We start from the raw sequence: 22488 nt of genomic DNA, 5'->3' as shown, positions 1-22488 counted from the left end.
TAAATCTGAATTTAGGCATCATTAGCAAACAAATGCAGAATTTGAATGCAAGTACAAATTTTGTAGGTTAAATATGACAAAAAAAAACAAACAAACAAACAAAAAAAAAAAAAAAAAAAAAAAAAAAATTCTTTTTAGCACACAGGCTAGTGTTGACTGCTCACAATCTCTTTAAATTTCCCAGATTTAATCGGTGCACCAAACAGTACGGAAAAGGAGTGCTATAATTTTCACTAAATACATTTTCCTAATTAGTTTTCTTGTTAGACATTTAAACATGGGTTTAAAATTATACATGTAAGGTAAGTAAATGTTTTTTTCAGTTGAGTGTTTGAAATAACTTCCTTTTTTGATCTGACGTGGTTTCACATCACAGAATGAGGCAAAATCCTTATTTTATATAGTATTCTATAAAGTGATAGCATTGCATTGCATATTCATATAAAAATCCCCGATATGGGTTGAAGAACAGAGATAATCCATTTAGTCACAATTGTACAAATATGTCTCCGTGTTTCATGAGTTAAAATGTCTCTATCTGAGTTTTATTCAGCTACACAAAAGCGTAGGGTTGTCAAAAGGTACCAGGTTCGAGGTACCGAGCGCAATAATTATTAACAATTATTATTGTTTTGTTTAATGTTTTATTTAGTAATAACAATAATCAGAATTCGTCATATTGATAAAAACATTTTGGCCAAATTGTGCAGCCCTACACAAAGGCACAACAAACTCAGTGTTCTTTTTAATTTCTGGTAAATAAAGTCTGAAAACCTTTCTTGTTACAGTTCAGATTTTGTTGTTACGGTTTAGATTTTGGAATTCACTTAATATTGCCTCTCAGAATAATCTCTCGAAATAAAGTCTTGTTGCACATTAATGCTTTTTTTTTTTAATATTTGAAATGAAAGAATGGCAAAGAGATCAAAGTGAAGTTGTGGTATCTTTCCTGGGCTGGAAAAAAAATGATTTTTTTGACTGCTATATACATATTTATTGCTGTAGTACTTTTTTTTTTTTTTTTTACATGCGATGTTGCCCATGATCACAGACAGACTTGTCATATAAGGAACAGTTGAGCCACATTTAGCATGCTACATTAAATATTTACAGACCCAGGCAGTGTAATGCAATAATTTTTTTTTTTTTTTTTTTTTCTTTATTCCCCGTGTGATCATCAATCAATATTTAAAAACAAGCAGTATATATATATATATATATATATATATATATATATATATATGTATGTATTGAAATAGTCATTTCATTTGCTTTATCTTCACTAGTCAAATTTCTGTGACGGTTTTTCTGGGCCCATTTTCATTATCATTTCATTTCATCATCTATCACTCGTCCAAGTCGTAACTCTCAGAACATTGAGTTTACAAGTTTTAATTATGAGTTCAGGAGCACGCAAGTGCTTTGGTGTTGATAATGTTGCCATAGAAACTCATAATATAGTTAGAGTGGAATGTCAGGTGTTTTCATCTTGGAATTACGAGATGGCGTGAATGCAGCATAAATGCGTTTATATTGCCTCGGCTGTCCCTTACGAAAATTAAGCATACGTAGTAGTTTTTGTCTTAAAAAAGTAATATTAAAAAGTATTTTTATGGAATATAGATATATATAGGAGAGAAAAAAACAAACAAACAAAACAAAACAAAAAAATGCTTATAAACTCACAATATTAGGTCACAACTACATTCAGACTTTTAGTCCCTTGGTTACTAGTTAATTTACTGATGAGACTATTGGTTACTAAACTCATTTTTCTCACCTGAGTTTTGAGTGTGTCTTTTCTCTTTTTCATTCTGCTTCTCCTTAAAAGAAGTGAATATGTTACACAAAAAAGTAGAAAATTAATATGCTATAGTAAAAAATACTGGACTCAAATGCATTTCTATAATATTTAATTGTTCAACCTGCCGTTGTTCTCATTTAATTCCATTTGATTTCTCAGATGAAAAAGATATTTTTAACAAAATTTGTAGAAAGTTACAATTAGATTTTTCCTTTTACTATATAAGTTATAAATTAGGTTAAGAACCTGCAATCAAATACTACACAAGTCTTACAAAATCAGCAACATTGTGATGATAACTGCAGCTCCACAAACCACTCCAATGGACATGTACAATATCACCAGACGTCCTACAACAGAGACAAAAGTGTAAAATATCTGAACAGATTAATTTTCTTCACTTAGAAAGAGTAAATGCTGCTCTACCTTTAACAGTGACAGTAACAGCATCTGATCTCTGAGATCCATGTTGATTGTGAGCCTCACAGTAGAAGCGTCCACTCTGTAGTGCACTGAAACTCTGTCCAGATCCAACAGATGAGGATTCATCCTCCTTAAACCAGCTGAAGTTCAGAGCAGGTGGGTTTGAATCACTGCTGCAGATCAGAGTCACTGAATCACCTTCCACTATTTCAGCAGATGGTCTAATGGACACTGAGACACTCTTTGGTGCATCTAAAAAGGACAAAAATGAAATGTGTACTTCCAAACATAAACTCTAAGTTATAAAATAGAACAAATTAATCTGTACTTACACATGACATTGAGATAAACTGCAGGAGAGATGTAAGTGTGTCCATGTAGAGCACAGCTATATCTGCCTGCATCCTCTCTTCTGACTGACTGCAGCAGGAGTTCATTGTTTCTGTCTCTTCTCTCAGTTAATGGCTGTGAGTTTCTGTACCAGATGAATGTTGCTCTGTCAGTCAGTGTGCAGCTGCTGTTACATGTCAGACGGACTGAATCTCCCTCTGTCACTCTCTCAGGAGACTCCACCTGAAGATCTGAACACAACACACACATTATATCTAGTGCTGCTGTCACACACTCATTATTATTCAACATAATGCACAGAAGAAAAGTGAAACCTCATAAAAATCACCTGTGACAGTAAGACTCACTCCTGGAATACCAAGCCATCTTCCTTCTGTTACATTAGTTGTGAATCTGAAATAGTACATGTGTTCATCTTTCTGTGTCTCATGATTCAGTCTGATGGTGCAGTTCTGCTGTTTATCTCCCAGATACTGAAGTCTCTGACTGTATTCAGGATCCTCAGACACATCTGGAGGCTCTTCACCATGTATTAACAATTTACTCCAAAACACTGTCATGATCTGATATCCAGGAGGGTACGTATAAGTGCAGCTCATTATGACTGAGGAGTCTTTTAGTGCACAGATGAGTGGTTGACTGTAATTCACACCCCAGTCAGCACTAGAAACCCCTGAAACACACAATTCATATACACTCAAAAAAAAATGATTGGTTGGACTTACTTAAAAAAGACTGTCAAGTGGTTCCACGCAACTATATTGATTAATTTGTACAAATAACAATTTAGTTGTTTGAACAAAAAAAAAATCCAAGTAAAGCTGACAAAATTTCTTCAAGTAAATACAAATCATGTTGATGCAAATTCCAATGACTGTATTAGTCAGGTCTCTTTCAGCATTCACAAAGTCCTAAAAAGCATGAAATCAGTAAAGCTGTTCAATAATTTTCATTACACCAACACATGCAGGTTGCAAATTTGACATCACTTAGCAATACATCCAGTAAAAGCAAAGATTCTGAGAATTATGTATCCACAGACCTTAGTCGGGTCATATTAATTTCAGACAGGAATAAATTAGGCTGTAAGTAATAGGTTACAGTGCATTCAATGAATTGTACTGTTGTTTAACAACATACATTTTCAAGCTGGAAAAAAAAAAAAAAAAAAAAAAAAAAAAAAAAAACTTTCAGTGGACACAAACTCCATGCATGTAGATTACATAGATTCAATATAAACAAATCAGTTAAACTTAATGTGATTCAAATGCATCAGTTTTACGTGAATGAAACAGGCAAAGTTTCTGTGATATTTCCCAGTGTTAAATAAACCCTGCTCAGTGTTCATGTGTTTCCACACTACAGTGTTTAAGTAGCACTGACACAGTGTTGGAGTTAAGGAGATCATTATGTCATGATTGACCAATAATGTTGTTTACAAGCAGAATCACCAAAGGAAAGAGAAACACAAGAATCAGCCACAGCCAAAGATAAAATGAACTTAAATAAATGAGGACATTAAATCTCAGATTAAACAACTCCACAAACAACATTACAGTTTGACTTGATTTCTGTCATATAGCTACAAAATGTTTTTGAGAACATCTAAACAGAGGTTTTTTTAAATTTTTTATTAAAAAAAAAAAGTTTAATTTGACCTCACCATCATGGCGATCAGGGTTTACTTTAGTTGTACTCTTGACCTCTGACTTTTTTTTTTTTTTTTTTTTTTTTTTTTTTTTATGTAATGTTATGTTATGTTAGTGTTTTTTTGTTCTTTTTTTCTTTTGGCTGTTGTAATTGTGTGTGTGTGAAACACATTTGTTACAAAAAAAAAAAAAAAAAAAAAAAAACAAGAAAAGAAGCCCGATTAAGTGCTTTTTGTAATAACTTACATTGGTTAGTTGTTACTTGTGGTGTAATCATTAGTGATGGGTTGTTCTTGAACAATTCATTCATTTTGAACGAATCTTTAATGCGACTCGGGACGAACGAGTCGTCTCGGGGAGTGATTCGTTCAGTCGCGCATGCGCAACATCCTATTAGGTTCTGTACTGGAATTAGTTCAACTGTTTTAGAGTCGTTCGTTCACCTTATGGGGATGTCACGTGATGAACTTACGACTCAAACCCGAGGACTCGAGAGATAAACTAATCAATTCTCTTTCCGGCTCAGGCTGCATAGGTTAACATTACGGGGATGTCACGTGATGAACGAACGACTCAAACCCGAAGACTCGAGAGATGAACTAATCAATTCTCTTTCCGGCTCAGACTGCGTTGGTTAGTTAATTGGGCTGTCAGGTGATGAACGAATGACTCAAACCCGAAAACTTGTCAGATAAGAGGTGAGGTGAGCGAATCATAGACTAAAGACCAAGGTAAACAATGAATTAATATTTTCTGTTTCTTATAGCATTATAGTTTTGTTTTGTTTGTAGTGTGATCAATGTTTGTGTAAGCTGTAGATGTGTTAGGGAAGTAAAATGTAACATTTTAATTATATTTTGCTAAAATGAACAAAATGAACGAAATGACTCGAAAAAAGATTCGTTCATTTTGCTGAACGAGACTCAAAGGACCGAGTCGGTAAAATGATCCGAACTTCCCATCACTAATAATCATCATCTAGTAGCTTGATTCACTGATCTCATCAAGTGGTTAATCAGTTTCATGATTTTTATAATAGCGGTATGGATGTTCATTTTCTGCCCTAAACCTTCAAATCTACGGCATCACTTTGACACACACAGACATCAAGAATCAGCATATGAATCTCAACAATGGTGACATTCAACAGCTGCATGCTGGGTAACAGCAGAGTACAAAACTCACCCAGGACTCCCAGCAGCTGTTGAATGTCACCACTGTTGAGATTCATATGCTGATTCTTGATGTCTGTGTGTGTCCAAATAAAATTGGAAATTATAAGGTAATAATAGTGACAGTTCATACAACTATTGTAAATATCATGAAATTAATAAACAAATCACTGAAAAAGATCAGTAATAAATAACAAAGAACATTTGATCACACTTTTTATTTATTTATTTATTTATTTTTGCTATAACAAACATGCTCTACAAACACAATTACAGCAACAGAACTAAAAATATCAAGGGTCAAGAGTCCAACTAAAGTAAACCCTGATTGCCATGATGGTAAGGTCAAATGAAACTTTTTTTTTTTTTTTTTTTTTTTTAATAAAACGTCTAAACCTCTCCCTTTACTTGAAGAAATTTTGTCAGCTTTACTTGGACTTTTTTTGTTCAAACAACTAAACAGTTACTTGTACAAAGTTGCGTAGAACCACTTGACAGTCTTTTTTGAAGTAAGTCCAACAAATCATTTTTTTGAGTGTAGTTAACAAAATAATAGCAGCTTTTGCATCAAGGCTATTGAGGGGAAATCTGCATGCAAAATCTCCCTTTAGTGTTTTTGTTGTAGTGACTCACCGTAAATCATGAGTAGGAAGATCAGAGGAAGAGGAGAAGCCATTCTGACTGACATCACCATAGCAACACCTACAAATAAATTTACAGTGGTTTATTTTAGAGGTCATAAATCAGAAGAAAGGTTTATTTGTAGTTTGTTTTAAACTTTTATCATATTTTACAGGACAACATGTAAATGTAAATATTACAGTTTAGTCAGGCTCATTGCTGTTGGCGTAGAGATACTGTGTGGTTACGCTAGTTATATTTATGTGCCCCTAGCTTCCCTTCTCTGTAGTGCAAATCAAACACCATCTGCAGCACTGAGAGCAGCTTGTTCTCATCTTTGTACAGATACCAGAAGGATTCTAGCACATAAGGAACAAGCCACTTTTTAATGGTATAACAGCGGCAGATTACTGACAAGCCTTAAAGGACACTGTCCTTAAAACAGGCCGTTTCAGACAGAGCAATAATGATTTAAAAAAAAAATTATTTATTTATTTATTTATATGGAGGGGAAAACAAAAAAAACAAACAAACAAACAAACAAACAAACAACAACAACAACAAAAATAAATGTAGAAGTCAAGAATCAAGAGCCCAACTAAAGTAAACACTGACCACTATAATGGTGATTTAAAAATTATGATTTTCTTCTTTGGTGATTCTGCTTGTTAACATACGGTGTTTTCGATAATGCTCAATCATCACTCAATGAATTTCTTAATTTCCTAATTAACTTTAACACTACTTCATTGTTCATTTAACACTCTGTAGTGTGGATTATATAAACACTGAGCAGTGCTAATTTAACACTGAGAATTTTGCTGCGTGGTAAGCGCCGGACAACTGATTTGTCAAACCTGCTTTCATGTAGTCAGTGTTCTTTTGACTTCTGACTATTTTGTTGTATGTAACAAATTTGCTTTAGAGAAATGTATCGGAGTAAAAGTAGTGAAGAAATGTAGTGGAGTAAAATTAAAAGTAGGCTGAAATGTAAAATCTCAAGTAAAGAACAGATACTCCCAAAAATACATAAGTACTGTAACAAAGTACTATTACTTAATTACACCACTGCAGGCTTTGGATGTCTGTCTTGCTGTATCTGACACACATTTGAGACCTTGGAGTCTTTATGAGCTGATCAGTTGAATCCGGTGTGCTTGATTAATGTTGGGTGTCGTCTAATAAGGGAGTCATCTAAAATGTGCAGTCATGGGGGTCCTAGGACAGATTTGAAAACCCCTACACTAGAGAGATGCTGCTGTGAGTTTGGACACATCTCACCTCTCTCACTAACTGTATATGCCCATATTAACAGTTTCACAAGATAACCAGAGATGTCATACCAGCAAGACAAGGCCAGCGTCAGAATTAACAGTTTAAAAGATCTAATCATCTGATAAAAACCTTTAGATATGAGGAAGTAACATTGGTATCCTTTTATACTACAGTATATAAAAAAAAAGTATTCTTGTTGTTCAGTTTGTTACCAAACTGCTATTAATTACAAATGAGTATCAAATATACAATCAGTTATTTTCTTGGTTCCCTAGAAAACGCAGTGTTGACTGTGTGATCATGTGACCACAATGAGAGATCTACAGACGAGTGCTGACGTCACAGACCTGAAGCTCTGACACTGACTGTTCTCACACTCTCTCACCACATGTCTGTTTTCTCTCAGCACTCACAGTTGAAACTGTCATAAGATATTGGCAAAACAAATTTGGCAACCTCTCCAGTGTTTGTTTGTGTTTGCACTCTGGGGGTATTTCAGTATTTCAGGAAGTAATAATAATAATAATAATAATAATAATAAACAAAAAACAAAAAACAAACAAACAAACAAAAAAACAGGTAACTTTCAGGGTGTACAAGCAATCATACCAACTTATCTGGAGCAGCTCTGGAGCAGGTTATGTTTCACCAACCACAAGTTAGGTGGCCCTTTTGCTCTATAATAACACAAACTGATTTCCCCTGGCAGGCACATCCTGACAGACATTGACTTGACATGCACTCCAAATCACCAAAACACTGAGAAAGAGTTTATACCTCACTATGAGTGACTATTTCTTGATATTTTGCACTTTCATGTTTTAATGGCCACAATTCTCCAGCACATGAACTGCACTTTATAAAATTTAAAATGAAAAACTCTCACTACACTTCCAGACAGCCACATGCTCAAGTTTTTTAAAGGGCCAGCGTAACATTTCATGTATGGATTAGAAAGGCATGTGCAGTACACTTTATCACTGATGAGTCCATCAGTGCACAGATGTGTGAATGACTGTAACTTGTAATGCACTGAGTCAGGGTTAAGGGATAGCTCACCTAACTCAAGTTGCAGCAGAAACCAGCCAAACCGCACACAGGTCACAATCCACATCTCGAGCTTGATTCTCCTGGCAACAGCGTCACTCATTAAAAAAATACAACTTAAATGAGCAACAGAAATTAAAAGTAAAACATCGGACCCACACACATGCGGTACTCATGGCATATATGGCTGCAGACTGTCCACAGAATAGAGCTCTGCTCTTAAAGGAACAACAACATTTTCACTCGTTACAAACTCACACCACAATCAGCACTAGAAACCCCTTAAACACATAATTCATACTGAACAAATGGGTATCCACTTCAAAAAAAAAAGTTAAATCTCTCAAGTGTTTCTAAAAAGTTGCAGTCACTGTGAATCATGACAATAAAGATCAGAGGATGAGGAAGTGTCATTCTGACCGACATCAGCATAGCAACACATACAACAAATGTAGTTGTATTTTTTGTGTTTTAAACTCTCACTGTAATTTTTAATATGTACATATTACAGTTTTTTTTGACTGTTTAGATGCCAGTGTTTTTTGAGATTGGATGTTGGATGAACTGGTTTCTATGAGGTTCCTCTTTCTAGCCAGTGCAACTTGAACTCCATATACAGGGTTGGGGAACGTTGATTACTAAACTCTGCAGGGACACCGGCTCTCCAGGATCAAGGTTCCCCACCCCTGATATACAGTAAAAGCTGTTAACCAAGTTGATCTTGTAACTTAAACTACAGACTAAACCCTGTGGTGATGCCAACATCTAAAACACAACATATACTGGTCTTTTCAACAGACTCACATCGATCTCAAGTGCAGTATGGAGTACCACAAGGCTCAGTACTAGGGCCGTTACTCTTTACACTTTACATGTTACCCTTGGGTGATATCATCAGGAAATATGGTGTTAGCTTTCACTGCTATGCTGATGATACCCAGCTCTATATTTCTTCGCGGCCTGGCGAAACGTACCAATTTGAAAAACTAATGGATTGTGTAGTTGAGTTAAAAAATTGGATGACAAGTAATTTCTTACTGCTAAATTCTGAAAAAAACAGAGGTGTTAGTTATTGGGCCTAAAACCTCCGCGTGTAATAACCTAAAACACTGTCTAATACTTGATGACTGTTCTGTCAATTCTTCGTCATCAGTTAGGAACCTAGGTGTGCTATTTGATGGTAATCTTTCCTTCAAAAACCACATCTCTAGTATTTGCAAAACTGCATTTTTCCATCTCAAAAATATATCTAAACTACGACCTATGCTATCAATGTCAAATGCTGAAACATTAATTCATGTGTTTATGACCTCACGGTTAGATTATTGTAATGCTTTATTGGGTGGTTGTTCTGCTCACTTAATAAACAAACTCCAGCTGGTCCAAAATGCAGCAGCTAGAGTTCTTACTAGAACCAAAAAGTATGATCATATTAGCCCGGTTCTGTCTACACTGCACTGGCTCCCTATTAAACATCGTATAGATTTTAAAATCTTGCTAATTACTTATAAAGCCCTGAATGGTTTAGCTCCCCAGTACCTGAGTGAGCTCTTATCGCATTATAGTCCCTCACGTCCGCTGCGTTCTCAAAACTCTGGCAATTTGATAATACAGAGAATATCAAAATCAACCGCGGGCGGCAGATCTTTTTCTTATTTAGCACCCAAACTCTGGAACAATCTACCCTACAATGTTCGGGACGCAGACACACTCTGTCAGTTTAAATCTAGATTAAAGACCCATCTCTTTAACCTTGCTTACACATAACAAATCCACATTCTTATAATTCAAATCCGTTAAAGGATTGTTAGGCTGCACTAATTAGGTCAACCGGAACCGGGAACACTTCCCATAACACCCGATGTACTCGGTGCATCGTCAGAAGAATGGCATCTACGCTAATATTAGTCTGTTTCTCTCTTATTCCGAGGTCACATTAACCACCAGATCCAGTCCGTATCCAGATCAGATGGTCACTGCAGTCCCCCGGATCCAGTCCGAACCCAGCCCAGACGGTGGATCAGCACCTAGAGACGACCTCTACAGCCCTGAATGTCAGCGGAGTCCACATCAACTAGATGAGCCCCAGAGACGGATCCACATTAAAGACCACATCACCTAGACGGCTGTCGGCACAAGACCACGGGAACTTTGGCCAGAGGAGAACTGGCCCCCCGACTGAGCCTGGTTTCTCCCAAGGTTTTTTTCCTCCATTTGTCACCGATGGAGTTTTGGTTCCTTGCCGCTGTCGCCTCTGGCTTGCTTAGTTGGGGACACTTTCTCTTAACACAATATTGCATTTTATTTTATTGTTTTTGATTAACTACTTTTACCTATAATGTGAGTGTTTAATGTTGCCTTTGGCATTGTTGATGTACTGTTTCCTATTTAATACTGTACAGCCGCCTTGTCACAATTCTGTATTGTTAAAGGCGGTATATAAATAAAGGTGACTTGACTTGACTTGACTTGACTCACATACATATATGTGAAAAGACAAGCAAACAACAAACAAACAAACAAACAAAACCGTACAAAGTACTGTGACGAGTCGACTGCCTCCCCCCTTATTGTCAGCTGCACCCCGTCGGTAATCGCCGCCCTTCACCAGGCTCCCGACGGGAGTGGGCGTGTGGGAGGAGGAGGGGCGCTGAAACATCCAGGTCTGGCGGCGTGTGATGGGGCGCACCTGATGTGAATGAAGCCTCATCACCGCCGCTGTTAAAATGCCGAGCGCGCCTCTCCTCAGGAGACCGGTCTCTTCCCCGTGCATGCACGCTGGTGTCCTCGTGGGTCCAGGAAGGGGTGAAGAGGGAACCAGCGCCGCAGGACGAGTTGCCGGACCCCGCGGGTTCGGATGAGGACCGCACCCGTGACGGCTGACGGGCCAAGATGCCGGGCCGTGATATCCCCCAGAAGCGCCACGTAGGTGGAGGAGGACGATGCCGCTAGAGAAGCCGCCGCCCCTCGCACCCCGGACCTGAGTGGGGAGCGCGTGCGGCCGCCGGACTCCGCCCCTTACCTGGACCCTTCCCTTTGGAACACTACCCCTCCTTCACGGAACCCCGTCACATCGAGGACACCAGATCCCCCTTTCTCTTTTGGACACTTTTTCCCCCTTTTTGGACACTTTCTGTTTTATTGTTTAATAAAAGCCTCTCCGAGGCCTGACGTCACACCCACTGTGTCTGTCGCTTTGCTCCGCCCCCGTGACAAGTGGTGGAGAATGCGGGCATGGGCGGAGCTTAGACAGTGCAGTGGGAATCACCTGATGACGTCATCCCCTCTCGCTCGCAAAAGTCAAGGAAGAGTCGGACCCGGAGGGACGGAGAAACAACGGTGACAGCCTCCCAGCCGCTAAAGGGGTAAGTGACTTCTCATTTAGTAACACTTACCCTGCGGTTGGTTGAGGCTGTCGACTAAATTCCGGTTTCTCTGTCCCTGGTCCGGTGGCGTTGCGAGAGGGAGTCGCCCGGAGAGGAATCCCCGCCCACTCCGACCGCTGGAGCCTGGTTGAGGAAGGTAGCACTCCTGCGTGGGCGGCGACCGGATGACGGGGATGTCGCTTGGGGGGGGGAATGTGACGAGTCGACTGCCTCCCCCCTTATTGTCAGCTGCACCCCGTCGGTAATCGCCGCCCTTCACCAGGCTCCCGACGGGAGTGGGCGTGTGGGAGGAGGAGGGGCGCTGAAACATCCAGGTCTGGCGGCGTGTGATGGGGCACACCTGATGTGAATGAAGCCTCATCACCGCCGCTGTTAAAATGCCGAGCGCGCCTCTCCTCAGGAGACCGGTCTCTTCCCGTGCATGCACGCTGGTGTCCTCGTGGGTCCAGGAAGGGGTGAAGAGGGAACCAGCGCCGCAGGACGAGTTGCCGGACCCCGCGGGTTCGGATGAGGACCGCACCCGTGACGGCTGACGGGCCAAGATGCCGGGCCGTGATATCCCCCAGAAGCGCCACGTAGGTGGAGGAGGACGATGCCGCTAGAGAAGCCGCCGCCCCTCGCACCCCGGACCTGAGTGGGGAGCGCGTGCGGCCGCCGGACTCCGCCCCTTACCTGGACCCTTCCCTTCGGAACACTACCCCTCCTTCACGGAACCCCGTCACATCGAGGACACCAGATCCCCCTTTTTCTTTTGGACACTTTTTCCCCCTTTTTGGACACTTTCTGTTTTATTGTTTAATAAAAGCCTCTCCGAGGCCTGACGTCACACCCACTGTGTCTGTCGCTTTGCTCCGCCCCCGTGACAGTACCTATATACTGGGAATTTCCACTTGTGACAACGAACCCGGGGCAAGCACACACACAATATATATGATGATAATCAGTCTACAGAATGATTAAAATGTCATGTTCTTACCCATTTTGCCAAACACTCAGTACCAGTGACAGCACTACAAATGATCAGGAAGAAACCAGTAATGGGGTTTTTAAATGGTCAACACCTTATATTTTAGGAGGAGGATATGACACTTTACAGCCTACAGCAGAAGAAGAGTTTCAAACTAAATGTTTCACGGAGATGACATCAGAATAAACACAAGAAGCCAAACTTCAACTGAGAGAAAATTCAAGTCATTCTGTAGAGGATCTCGTTATGTTTTCAATGTTATATTTATCCGTAAAAAAAATAAATAAATAAAATGCTTCAAACATGGCAATGAATTCTTACTCTGGCCTAAAACACTTATCTGTTTTTGTGGTTGCCTTGTGAAACTCTAAATATGGCGATAAATACAGCGGTGAGAAAGGTGAGAAAACAAGACTTGTCCAGACTCACAGCAGCATCTCTCTAGTGTTGTTGACTGTGTGATCATGTGACTGTGCTGACGTCACAGACCTGTTGCTCTGACATTTGTTGAAAGGCAGATGCTGCTGATATTCTTGAACTGTGAATGTAATACCTGGACAAAGCTATCCATTCATATAAATTACATTTATTTGACACACGCAATCCCTGAAGTACAAGCTTTTGAAGCAGCAAAGCACTAAAGATGTAGCAGATGAGGAAGCATTTGTGTGAACCTAGAGTAATGTAGCTGAAGATTTGCCTGTAGAGGGCGCTGAACACTGGGTTGCTACATTGATTCATTATGACAACACTAGTATATACTGACATAAGGCAATTTTCTGAATTGAATCAACTGAACTAATTTGTAAAATTACACACTGCATTTGAAATTGTATACAGCAAAAAAAACAAAAAACAAAAACAAAACAACAACAAAAAAAACAATATGTGACAAAAGAGGGATGGACGATATCTTATCATTTGCAATATAGCAGTAAAAATTCTCACCACAATAAAAATTAGTCCTCACATTTCTGTGTGACATGAAATTGAGGAGGAATATAAACTAGCACCTTTTTCTGCAATCTGGAACTGGTTTGGTTAGGGCTGTAAAGTGCGACAAAAAATCGGTCTGAGCCTAGAATAAATGTACTACAGTTGCACATGTGCAATACAGTTTTACATGTGTATGAGCCTGTTTACCAACCTGTTGTCCAACAAAGGTATAATTAAGGCCTATTGACATGCTTTTTCTCCAAAATTAACTTAATAGCATAGTCAGTTGTTTGAAATAACTTATTTTTGTGGCAAAACATATGACAGAATGAGGCAGAAATCTTACTATTTTATAGTATTATTTACATCAGAGGTTCTCAACTCTGGCCCACAAGATCCATTTTCCTACAGAGTTCATCTCCAACCCTAATCAAACACACCTGAACATTTTAATCAAGGTCTTTAGGACTGATAGAAAGTTTACCAGCAGGTGAGTTTGATCAAGGTTGGAGCTAAACTCTGCAGGAACTCTGGGTCGATGGCCTGCACTCTCTGTCTCTATGTAATACATGGAGAAAGATATCTAATCATATAAAAATGGCATGTATTTGGCTGCCCGACACATGCAGCATCGGAAAAACGAGCTTTTGAAGCTCACATGCACCAAAGATGTAGTAGATGAAAAACATTTGTGTGAGCCGAGAGTAATGTAGCTGAAGATTCACTTGTAAAGGCCAGTGAGCCCTGGGTTGTTTTAATGATTCATTATAATAAAACTAGTGAGGTGAGAAAGGACGTTTTTGAATCTTTGAATGAACTGAACCAATTGCTTTGTAAAATGATTCAGTGTTTTAAACACTCCACACTGAGGACATCTGCTGGTCAAACGCGTGTAATTACAAAGGAAAGACTACAAACACAAGCTGCAGCATGACAAGTATGAATGTAATAAAAAGCAATTTACAATATCTTTAAATACACTGAATATGGGGAGAATATGTAAAACTTTACATACAATGGGATCTTACATGATCAGAGAAGCGTGGGGCACAAACTGACACTGGGTTAGTTGTTGCACACGTGGTTTAAATATTTCCACACATGCTAGCATAACAGTCAAATAAAATGAAAGCAACTTTACCATTTGTAAGTCACTCTGGATAAAACCAATTGCTAAATTAATTTCTGTAAATCAAAACACTACTGTCAATCATTCAGGGCTCCACCCACAGAGTTATAGAAAATGCTGTAAAATGTTTTGTCACGTGTCCCAAACACTACGGCCAGTCACCCTGAAAGAAAGAAAGTAAATCAGTACATTAATAAGTAATACAGTTCAAATTTCTGGTTGTTAAAAAGGACTTGGATTACTTGATCTTAAACAGGAAATTATATTGCATCATAGTCAGTAGATATTTGATGTGCAAACACTTACTGTTACATTCTCATACACAGGTTCAACCGACTCAGCATCATAGTCTTTAAGCCTGTCATCCTGAGATGTGGAATGATTCATCTTTGCCATTAAAAAAAAAAAAAAAAAAAAACAAAACGAAACAAACAACAACAACAAAAAAAACAAAACAAAAAAAAAACAAAACAGAATACACAAAATGGAATAAAAAATTGACGAATGGTTGATAACTATAATGGTATCTATTACCCCTGGTGAAAAAAACAGCATATGCTGGTAGGTATGTTTTGATGCTGGTTTAATGCTGGTTTATGCTGGTCCTTTGTTGGTTTATGCTGGTTCTTGACCAGCAACATGACCAGCATACACCAGCAAAGGACCAGCTTAAACCAGCATCAAAACATACCTACGAGCATATGCTGTTTTTTTCACCAGGGACAATAACCATATTAGCGCCCACACCAATGGAATAACTATAACGATAACTTACCATTATATTCTCATACAAAGGTTCAGTCATCTCAACATCAGATGTTTTATATGTGTCATCATCTGGTCTGGAATGATTCATCTTTGACATTGAAGAAACAGAGACTTAACATCAACCACAGCAATATTGGAGTCTCAAACACTGTAGCACCACCAACAGCTCAAATTTGCACTCATGTTTATGCAAATGACTTTCAAAATGTGGCATTTAGAAGCAAGTTTCTTCCTCTGATTCCCTGGCTCATGCAGAGTCGAATGCATACCAAAATTATTAAATTATTTTATTTATTTATTTTTTTTTTTTTTTTTTACAAATTTGAATTATTTTAAAAACTGCTTTTTCAAACTCATCCTAAAGTCTGTCTGATTTTAATCAAAATTGGCATCCTCAGACCATGCTGGTAAAAGTTTACAGAATTCAAGTTGTTTAGTCAAATGCTCAAATAAAACATGAACAAATTCAACAGAGAAAAAAATGGACCTATATCTCTGCAACAGTTTAGCGTATTTAAACTAAACTTGTATTGAGTATTGAGATTTTGGTGTGATTTTGAATCCAGCCCTCAATGTGTTCATGATTTTGGCCTCAACAAATTACACAATTTGTATATAAGCAATAATTTTCAACTTTAATATTTCATTCACTGAGATCCAATGGAGCAATGTGATTTGAGCATTGACAATTTCATTCATTTTGCTCACCTGAGTTTTGAGTTTGTCTTTTCTCTTTTGCACCATGCATCTCCTTAAAAGCAATAAATGTGTTATATAAAAGAGTATAGAATTAAGTTGTATTAGAACAATATTGGACTCAAATGCATTTCTAAGATGGGAAAATATTGCATTGGTCAGCTTTGTGAAGCGTTATTCACATTTTATTTCTAAGATTAAAAAAAAAAAAAACTCTTCCAACAAATATAATATTTTGTAGAAAGCTACACTAACAACTAAAATTTCCCTTTACTGAAGGTTATAAATGAGGTTAATCTGCAATCAAATACTAAACACATCTTACCAAATCAGTGACATCATGATGATAACTGCAGCTCCACAAACCACTCCAGTGGACATGTACAATATCACCAGACGTCCTACAAGAGAGACAAAAGAGTAAAACACCTCTACACATTAGCTTCACTTTAGAAATTGTCATATTAGTAAATGAGCTGCTCTACCTTTAACAGTGACAGTAACAGCATCTGATCTCTGAGATCCATGTTGATTGTGAGCCTCACAGTAGAAGCGTCCACTCTGTAGTGCACTGAAACTCTGTCCAGATCCAACAGCTGAGGATTCATCCTCCTTAAACCAGCTGAAGTTCAGAGCAGGTGGGTTTGAATCACTGCTGCAGATCAGAGTCACTGAATCACCTTCCACTATTTCAGCAGATCCATTTATGAACACTGAGACATTCCTGGGTGGGTCAGACAGAAAAACAAGACAAAACAAAACAAAACAAAACAAAAAAAAAAAAAAAACATGTAAACAAAACAAAGAAAACACATATGAAATTTCACATAAATTTCACATCTGTTTGTTTGTATGATTTTACAATGCAGTTACTTAATAATCATTAACTCACACATGACATTTAAAATCAAAATATCAGAGTCTTTATCTCCATGTTCATTGATGGACTTGCACTTGTATTCTCCACTGTGATCAGAGCTGATCTTTGAGATGCTGTAGATTCTTCCAGATCCTACAAACATTCCTCCTTTAAACCAGCTGATTTCTGCAGGTGGGTTTGAATCACTGCTGCAGATCAGAGTCACTGAATCTCCCTCCACTATTTCACCAGATGGACTGATGGACACTGAGACACTCTTTGGTGCATCTAAAGAGGAAACAATTGAAATGTGTAGTTTTAAACATACTATAAACTCAACAAGTTATTAAAAAGAACTAATGAATCTGTACTCACACATGACATTGAGATGAACAGCAGGAGAGATGTAAGTGTGTCCATGTAGAGCACAGCTATATCTGCCTGCATCCTCTCTTCTGACTGACTGCAGCAGGAGTTCATTGTTTCTGTCTCTTCTCTCAGTTAATGGCTGTGAGTTTCTGTACCAGATGAATGTTGCTCTGTCAGTCAGAGTGCAGCTGCTTTTACATGTCAGACGGACTGAATCTCCTTCTGTCACTCTCTCAGGAGACTCCACCTGAAGATCTGAACACAACACACACATTATATCTAGTGCTGCTGTCACACACTCATTATTATTCAACATAATGCACAGAAGAAGAGTGAAACCTCATGAAAGTCACCTGTGACAATAAGAGACACTCCTGGATGACCAGTCCATCTTCCTTCCGTTACATTTGTTGTGAATCTGAAATAGTACATGTGTGAATCTTTCTGTGTCACATGATTCAGTCTGATGGTGCAGTTCTGCTGTTTATCTCCCAGATACTGAAGCCTCTGACTGTATTCAGGGTCCTCAGACAGATCTGGATACTCTTCACCCACTTTTATAGGGCTTTTGGTCCAAAACACATTCATGATCTGATATCCAGTAGGGTATGTATAAGTGCAGCTCATTATCACTGATGAGTTCTTTAGTGCACAGATGTGTGAATGACTGTAACTCACACCCCAATCAGCACTAGAAACCCCTAAATTCATATAGTGAACAAAACAGCAGCTTATGCATCAAGGAAGTTGGTGGGAAAAACTTCATGCAAAATTTCTTCAGTGTTTCTGAAGTGTGACTTACTGTGAATCATGAGCAGAAAGATCAGAGGAAGAGGAAGAGCCATTCTGACGAATATCAGCTTAGCAACACCTACAACAAAATAAACAGTGCCTGATTTCAGCTGTCATGAATCATAAGTTGTATTTATTTGCGGTTTATTTTAAACTTGCCTTTTTTTTTTTTTTTTTTTTAGGATAATATAAGCATCACTGTCAGTTTAGATGCTGATGTTTGTGGAGGTTCAGTCAGTCTCAGTGTGAGTGGTTTAGAAACACAATGTGGTTAAGCTATATTAAGCATGCATGTTCTTTTCTTCCTCTTCCTGTCCAGTGCAAACCAACAGTGCTGTGCTTATACACATGATAAAATACACACGTTTTTTTCTCTATTCACTGGTCAGTATCAACATATGGAATTGTTCGCTCAGACTAACATACAAAACATCCCATTGCATGCAAACACTCCAAAAAACAAGCATAAAAACACCAGGACCAGCTTAAATTTCAAATTTGTTAGGGGCTCCACATTCCAAGACTACCTGCCACAACCCCCACGGTTCTGGTGCTTGTTCATGGATCTTATCTCGAGGCAATGGATGCCAGGGGGCTCATTTTCGGTCTACATCATAAAATTGTATTTATTTATTCACAAGAATGTGCCTTATTGTTTAAGTAAGTGACAATGCAAACATTATTATTTTGTTTTATTATGCAAAATATGATGTACTGTTTTCTTTTAGTCAGATGCTACTATATAGTATAAATATTTTGCAATTTAAATAAGGTTATTATGGAGATTTATTTATTTATTTATTTATAAAGTATTTTAATAGAAATATAAGGTTTCATTATGTTATCTTCTGTTTTCAAGCGAAACTATACATATATATATATATATATAGTATATATATATATATTAATTTATAGTCATCCTCCATGTTAATATTTAATGTAGTAATCTATATATATATATTGATTACTACATTAAATATTAACATGAATGAATGAATGAACGATCTAAAAAAAATATTAAACTCTGTAAAAGTGAAACAAGGAATGTGGTGTATAATTGTGTGAAATGTATGATGAAAATCAAGCAATTTCGCCAAGCAAATATAAAGAAATAGGTTTTTCAGCAGTTTCTATTTCTACTGAACTTGAGAAATCCGCGATGGGACTGAGCGCGAATAGCTTCAGCGATTCCTTATAGTACAAAATCGCTTCAGTCAAAAGGAGATGCAATCTTTCGACAGACCCTCCAATCATCACGCAGAAAAGTCCAGGCCAGCCCACTCCTCCTTTGCTCCTCATTCACCCCCAGAGACGCTGAGCGTCCGTGGGCGGGACATAATCGCAGCGTTTATCCAATGACCGTCTAGTTTCAAAGCACTGAAAAAACGTTCAAAGCAGCCGCATTTGAAGTCAATGGACGCTGGGCTTCAACGGGGAAATGCACTGTGACGCTACGGGAATGTATGAGAAGAAAATCAAGTCAGCCGACCTGCTATATCTAACTGATTCTGAACGAACTCGTCTTTGAGATGAACGTTTTCTAACGCATTTTTAGTCAATAAAATGTTAATACAATAGTACATAATTTGACCATTAATTTTGTGACAATATAGGGGAAGCTGAGCTTCCCTTGCAGTCTTAAAGAAATCGCCACTGCTCGAGGCAATGGATGCCAGGGTGGCTGATCTGTCTCTGACATCAATGCATAGGATTGTGGGAGGATTATGCTCTCAAGCTCCGTAGCCTCTCAGTTTATCTCACGTCCAATGTAACATTATTATTTTGTTTAAGTCTTAATGTAAGTCAGTGTGGCAGTGGAGTTCCTATGAATTCTGGACCATTTGCACAGAATTTGCTATGGGACCCCCTCAAAATCACATTCGGGGCCCAATGCACTCTGTCCCCCTTTTCACCCTAGCTGCGACGTGAAACCCCTGCACTGTGGTTCTTCTGTGTTCATGCGAAACTCAACAGAAGTTATAATATACAGTGATGCTTTAATTTTTACTTTGAGGGCAGAATTTGCAAACAATATTTTAAGAGAGTTCTAAACTAGGTTTTTGTAACTGACATACAAAACCACTTGTACTTTTGACCTTACATCTTATTGTTACTGAGAACGTCCCTGTGTGACATCTAGTCCGAATCTACTCTACACCCACACAAAATATTTTATGATAATGAATCTGAAGAAAAATGATAAAGTCATGTTCTTACCTGTTTCACGAATACTCATGAACGGTCACAGCACATCATCAGGATGAAACCAGCACTGTTTTTTTTTTACACCCTGATGAACATGTGATGCATGCACCTTATACTTTAGTATGTGGTTATGACATTCTTTAGTATGTGTGTCATAACCACATGCTTGACTGATAAATTTGGACTAATTAATAGCAATTTGTTAATAAAATAAACAGTATCAAATTTTAAACATGCTGATGAACCATATCAAAGCCTCTTCACAACATGGCTAGGTGGCTAAGGTGGCTGATCCACTTCAGATATCAGTGCATGGCATTATGGAAATCATCCCAATGCTCTTGCCTCGTGGTTTCAGTGGTCTCAAGTTCAGCGGTCTCAGAGTTGACTGTGTGATCACGTGACCCTTTTGAGAGATGGCAGGGCTGCTGACTCTCACACCACTGACAACGTTCTCACACTCTCACACCTATATCTGTTTTCTGTTGCAATGAAAAGCACCTTAAAATGAAAGCAAGAACACTCTCAGTTGAAACTGTCATAACAGGATATTGGCAAAACAAATTTGGCAACCTCTCCAATGTGTGTTTGTGTTTGCACTCTTGGGGGTATTCCCCAGAAAAAAAAAAAAAAAAAAAAAAAACAAGGTAACTTTCAGGGTATTTAAGCAGTCATAGCAACTTATCTGGAGCAGCTCCAGGTTATGTTTCATGGTTGGTTTACATCGGAACTATCAGCACATGCATGACTTATTGACGAGACTCCACTGGGCGTGAAATATTGCACACAATATTACATATTGTTACAATATAGTTATACAATATATAAATATTATAGTTGTATATATTGTGCATATATATGGGATGCTTTCTATAGTGTGTTTTTATAATATTTCACCCATCCAAATGCACACACACAGCAGTAAGTAGTCACACACACACACACACACCCAGAGCAGTGGGTACCAAGACTCATGACCTTTGGGTTACAAATCTGACTCTAACCATTAGGCCATGACTGCCCTCTTGTATAACATGTATGATATGCCTTAATATGTAATTAACATCAAACAATATAAAACTGTTCTCAGTTATTAAAGATTAAACCAAAAGATCGAAAAATTACCAACCACCAGTTAAGTGGCGCTTTTTCTTAGTGTCTGTTTCCAAGGTGACTCATCAATTTGTGGCTCTGTTGAGAATGTCTTAAGACACGTTTGTTCACAGACCTGTTGCTCTATAATAACATGAACTGATTTCCCCTCGCAGGCACAAGACAGACACTGACATCAATCAACACAATACACGGCCATCCGGATCACCAAAACACTGAGAAAGTGTTTATAATTCACTATGAGTGAATATTTCTCGATATTTTGCAACTTCATGGTTTTTAATGGCCACAATTCGTATTAACACCATCCAAACTGCTTTATAAAATTTTAAATTAAAAACTCTTGCTACACTTTCAGACAGCCACATGGTCAAGTTTCTTAAAGGGCCAGCATTACATTTCATGTATAGATGAGAAGTCCACTTCCAAAACAAAGATTCACATATAATGTACTCACCCCCTTGTCATCCAAGATGTTCATGTCTTTTTCTTCAGTCATAAAGAAATTATGTTTTTTGAGGAAAACACTTCAGCATTTTTCTCCATATAATGGACTGATATGGTGCTCCGATTTTGAACTTCCAAAATGCAGTTTAAATGCGGCTTCAAACGATCCCAAATGCGGTTGTAAACAATCCCAGCCGAGAAAGAAGGGTCTTATCTAGCGTAACGATTGGTTATTTTAATAAAAACAAGACAATTGATATGCTTTTTAATGTCAAACGCTCGTCTTGTCTTATTCTGCCTGGACTGTTTTTTTTCCGGTTCATGACAGTTAGGGTATGTCGAAAAACTCCCACCTCTTGTTCTCCCTCAACTTAAAAATCGTCCTATATCACTGTTTTACCTTTTCTGTTAAGGGTGTTTGATCTTCTTTGCATGTTCACTTTGCATAGACTGGATCGGTACTTCTGCAGTGATGTAGA

The 22488-nt window shown here is 38.2% G+C and overlaps 1 protein-coding gene and 1 long non-coding RNA gene across 3 annotated transcripts; one reads left to right on the top strand and one right to left on the bottom strand.

Moving 5' to 3' along the window:
• Nucleotides 1–1713: 1713 nt before the first annotated feature.
• LOC127158083 (B-cell receptor CD22) lies at nucleotides 1714–20506 on the bottom strand. Its single transcript, XM_051101238.1, has 6 exons — nucleotides 20462–20506; nucleotides 18255–18323; nucleotides 17806–18153; nucleotides 17459–17707; nucleotides 2231–2479; nucleotides 1714–2154 (listed from the first exon to the last, which is right to left on the bottom strand). The coding sequence occupies exons 1-6, from the start codon at nucleotides 20478–20480 to the stop codon at nucleotides 2075–2077; spliced, it is 1014 nt and encodes a 337-aa protein (XP_050957195.1). The 5' UTR covers nucleotides 20481–20506; the 3' UTR covers nucleotides 1714–2074.
• On the top strand, nucleotides 2260–3095 carry LOC127158086 (uncharacterized). 2 transcript variants are annotated; one of them, XR_007826062.1, is made up of 3 exons: nucleotides 2260–2383; nucleotides 2791–2914; nucleotides 3049–3095. It is a non-coding gene; the product is annotated as an uncharacterized LOC127158086 (long non-coding RNA). The 2 variants fall into 2 exon arrangements; XR_007826063.1 differs by having other exon boundaries at nucleotides 3016–3060.
• Nucleotides 20507–22488: the final 1982 nt, after the last annotated feature.

The sequence above is a fragment of the Labeo rohita genome, unplaced genomic scaffold (assembly GCF_022985175.1).
Source record: "Labeo rohita strain BAU-BD-2019 unplaced genomic scaffold, IGBB_LRoh.1.0 scaffold_133, whole genome shotgun sequence".
Taxonomy (NCBI): Eukaryota; Metazoa; Chordata; class Actinopteri; order Cypriniformes; family Cyprinidae; genus Labeo; species Labeo rohita.
The sequence above is the reverse complement of the archived record's forward strand: the minus strand, read 5'-3'. Positions and strand labels throughout refer to the sequence as shown.

What these genes read in the sequence shown, in the direction of transcription:
- LOC127158083 (XM_051101238.1), bottom strand. An exon ending in TGTTCATCTCAATGTCATGT is followed by an intron (nt 2,480 to 17,458) that starts GTGAGTACAGAT and finishes TGTCCTTTTTAG; the next exon opens with ATGCACCAAAGAGTGTCTCA. An exon ending in TGTTACTGTCACTGTTAAAG is followed by an intron (nt 2,155 to 2,230) that starts GTAGAGCAGCAT and finishes TCTCTGTTGTAG; the next exon opens with GACGTCTGGTGATATTGTAC.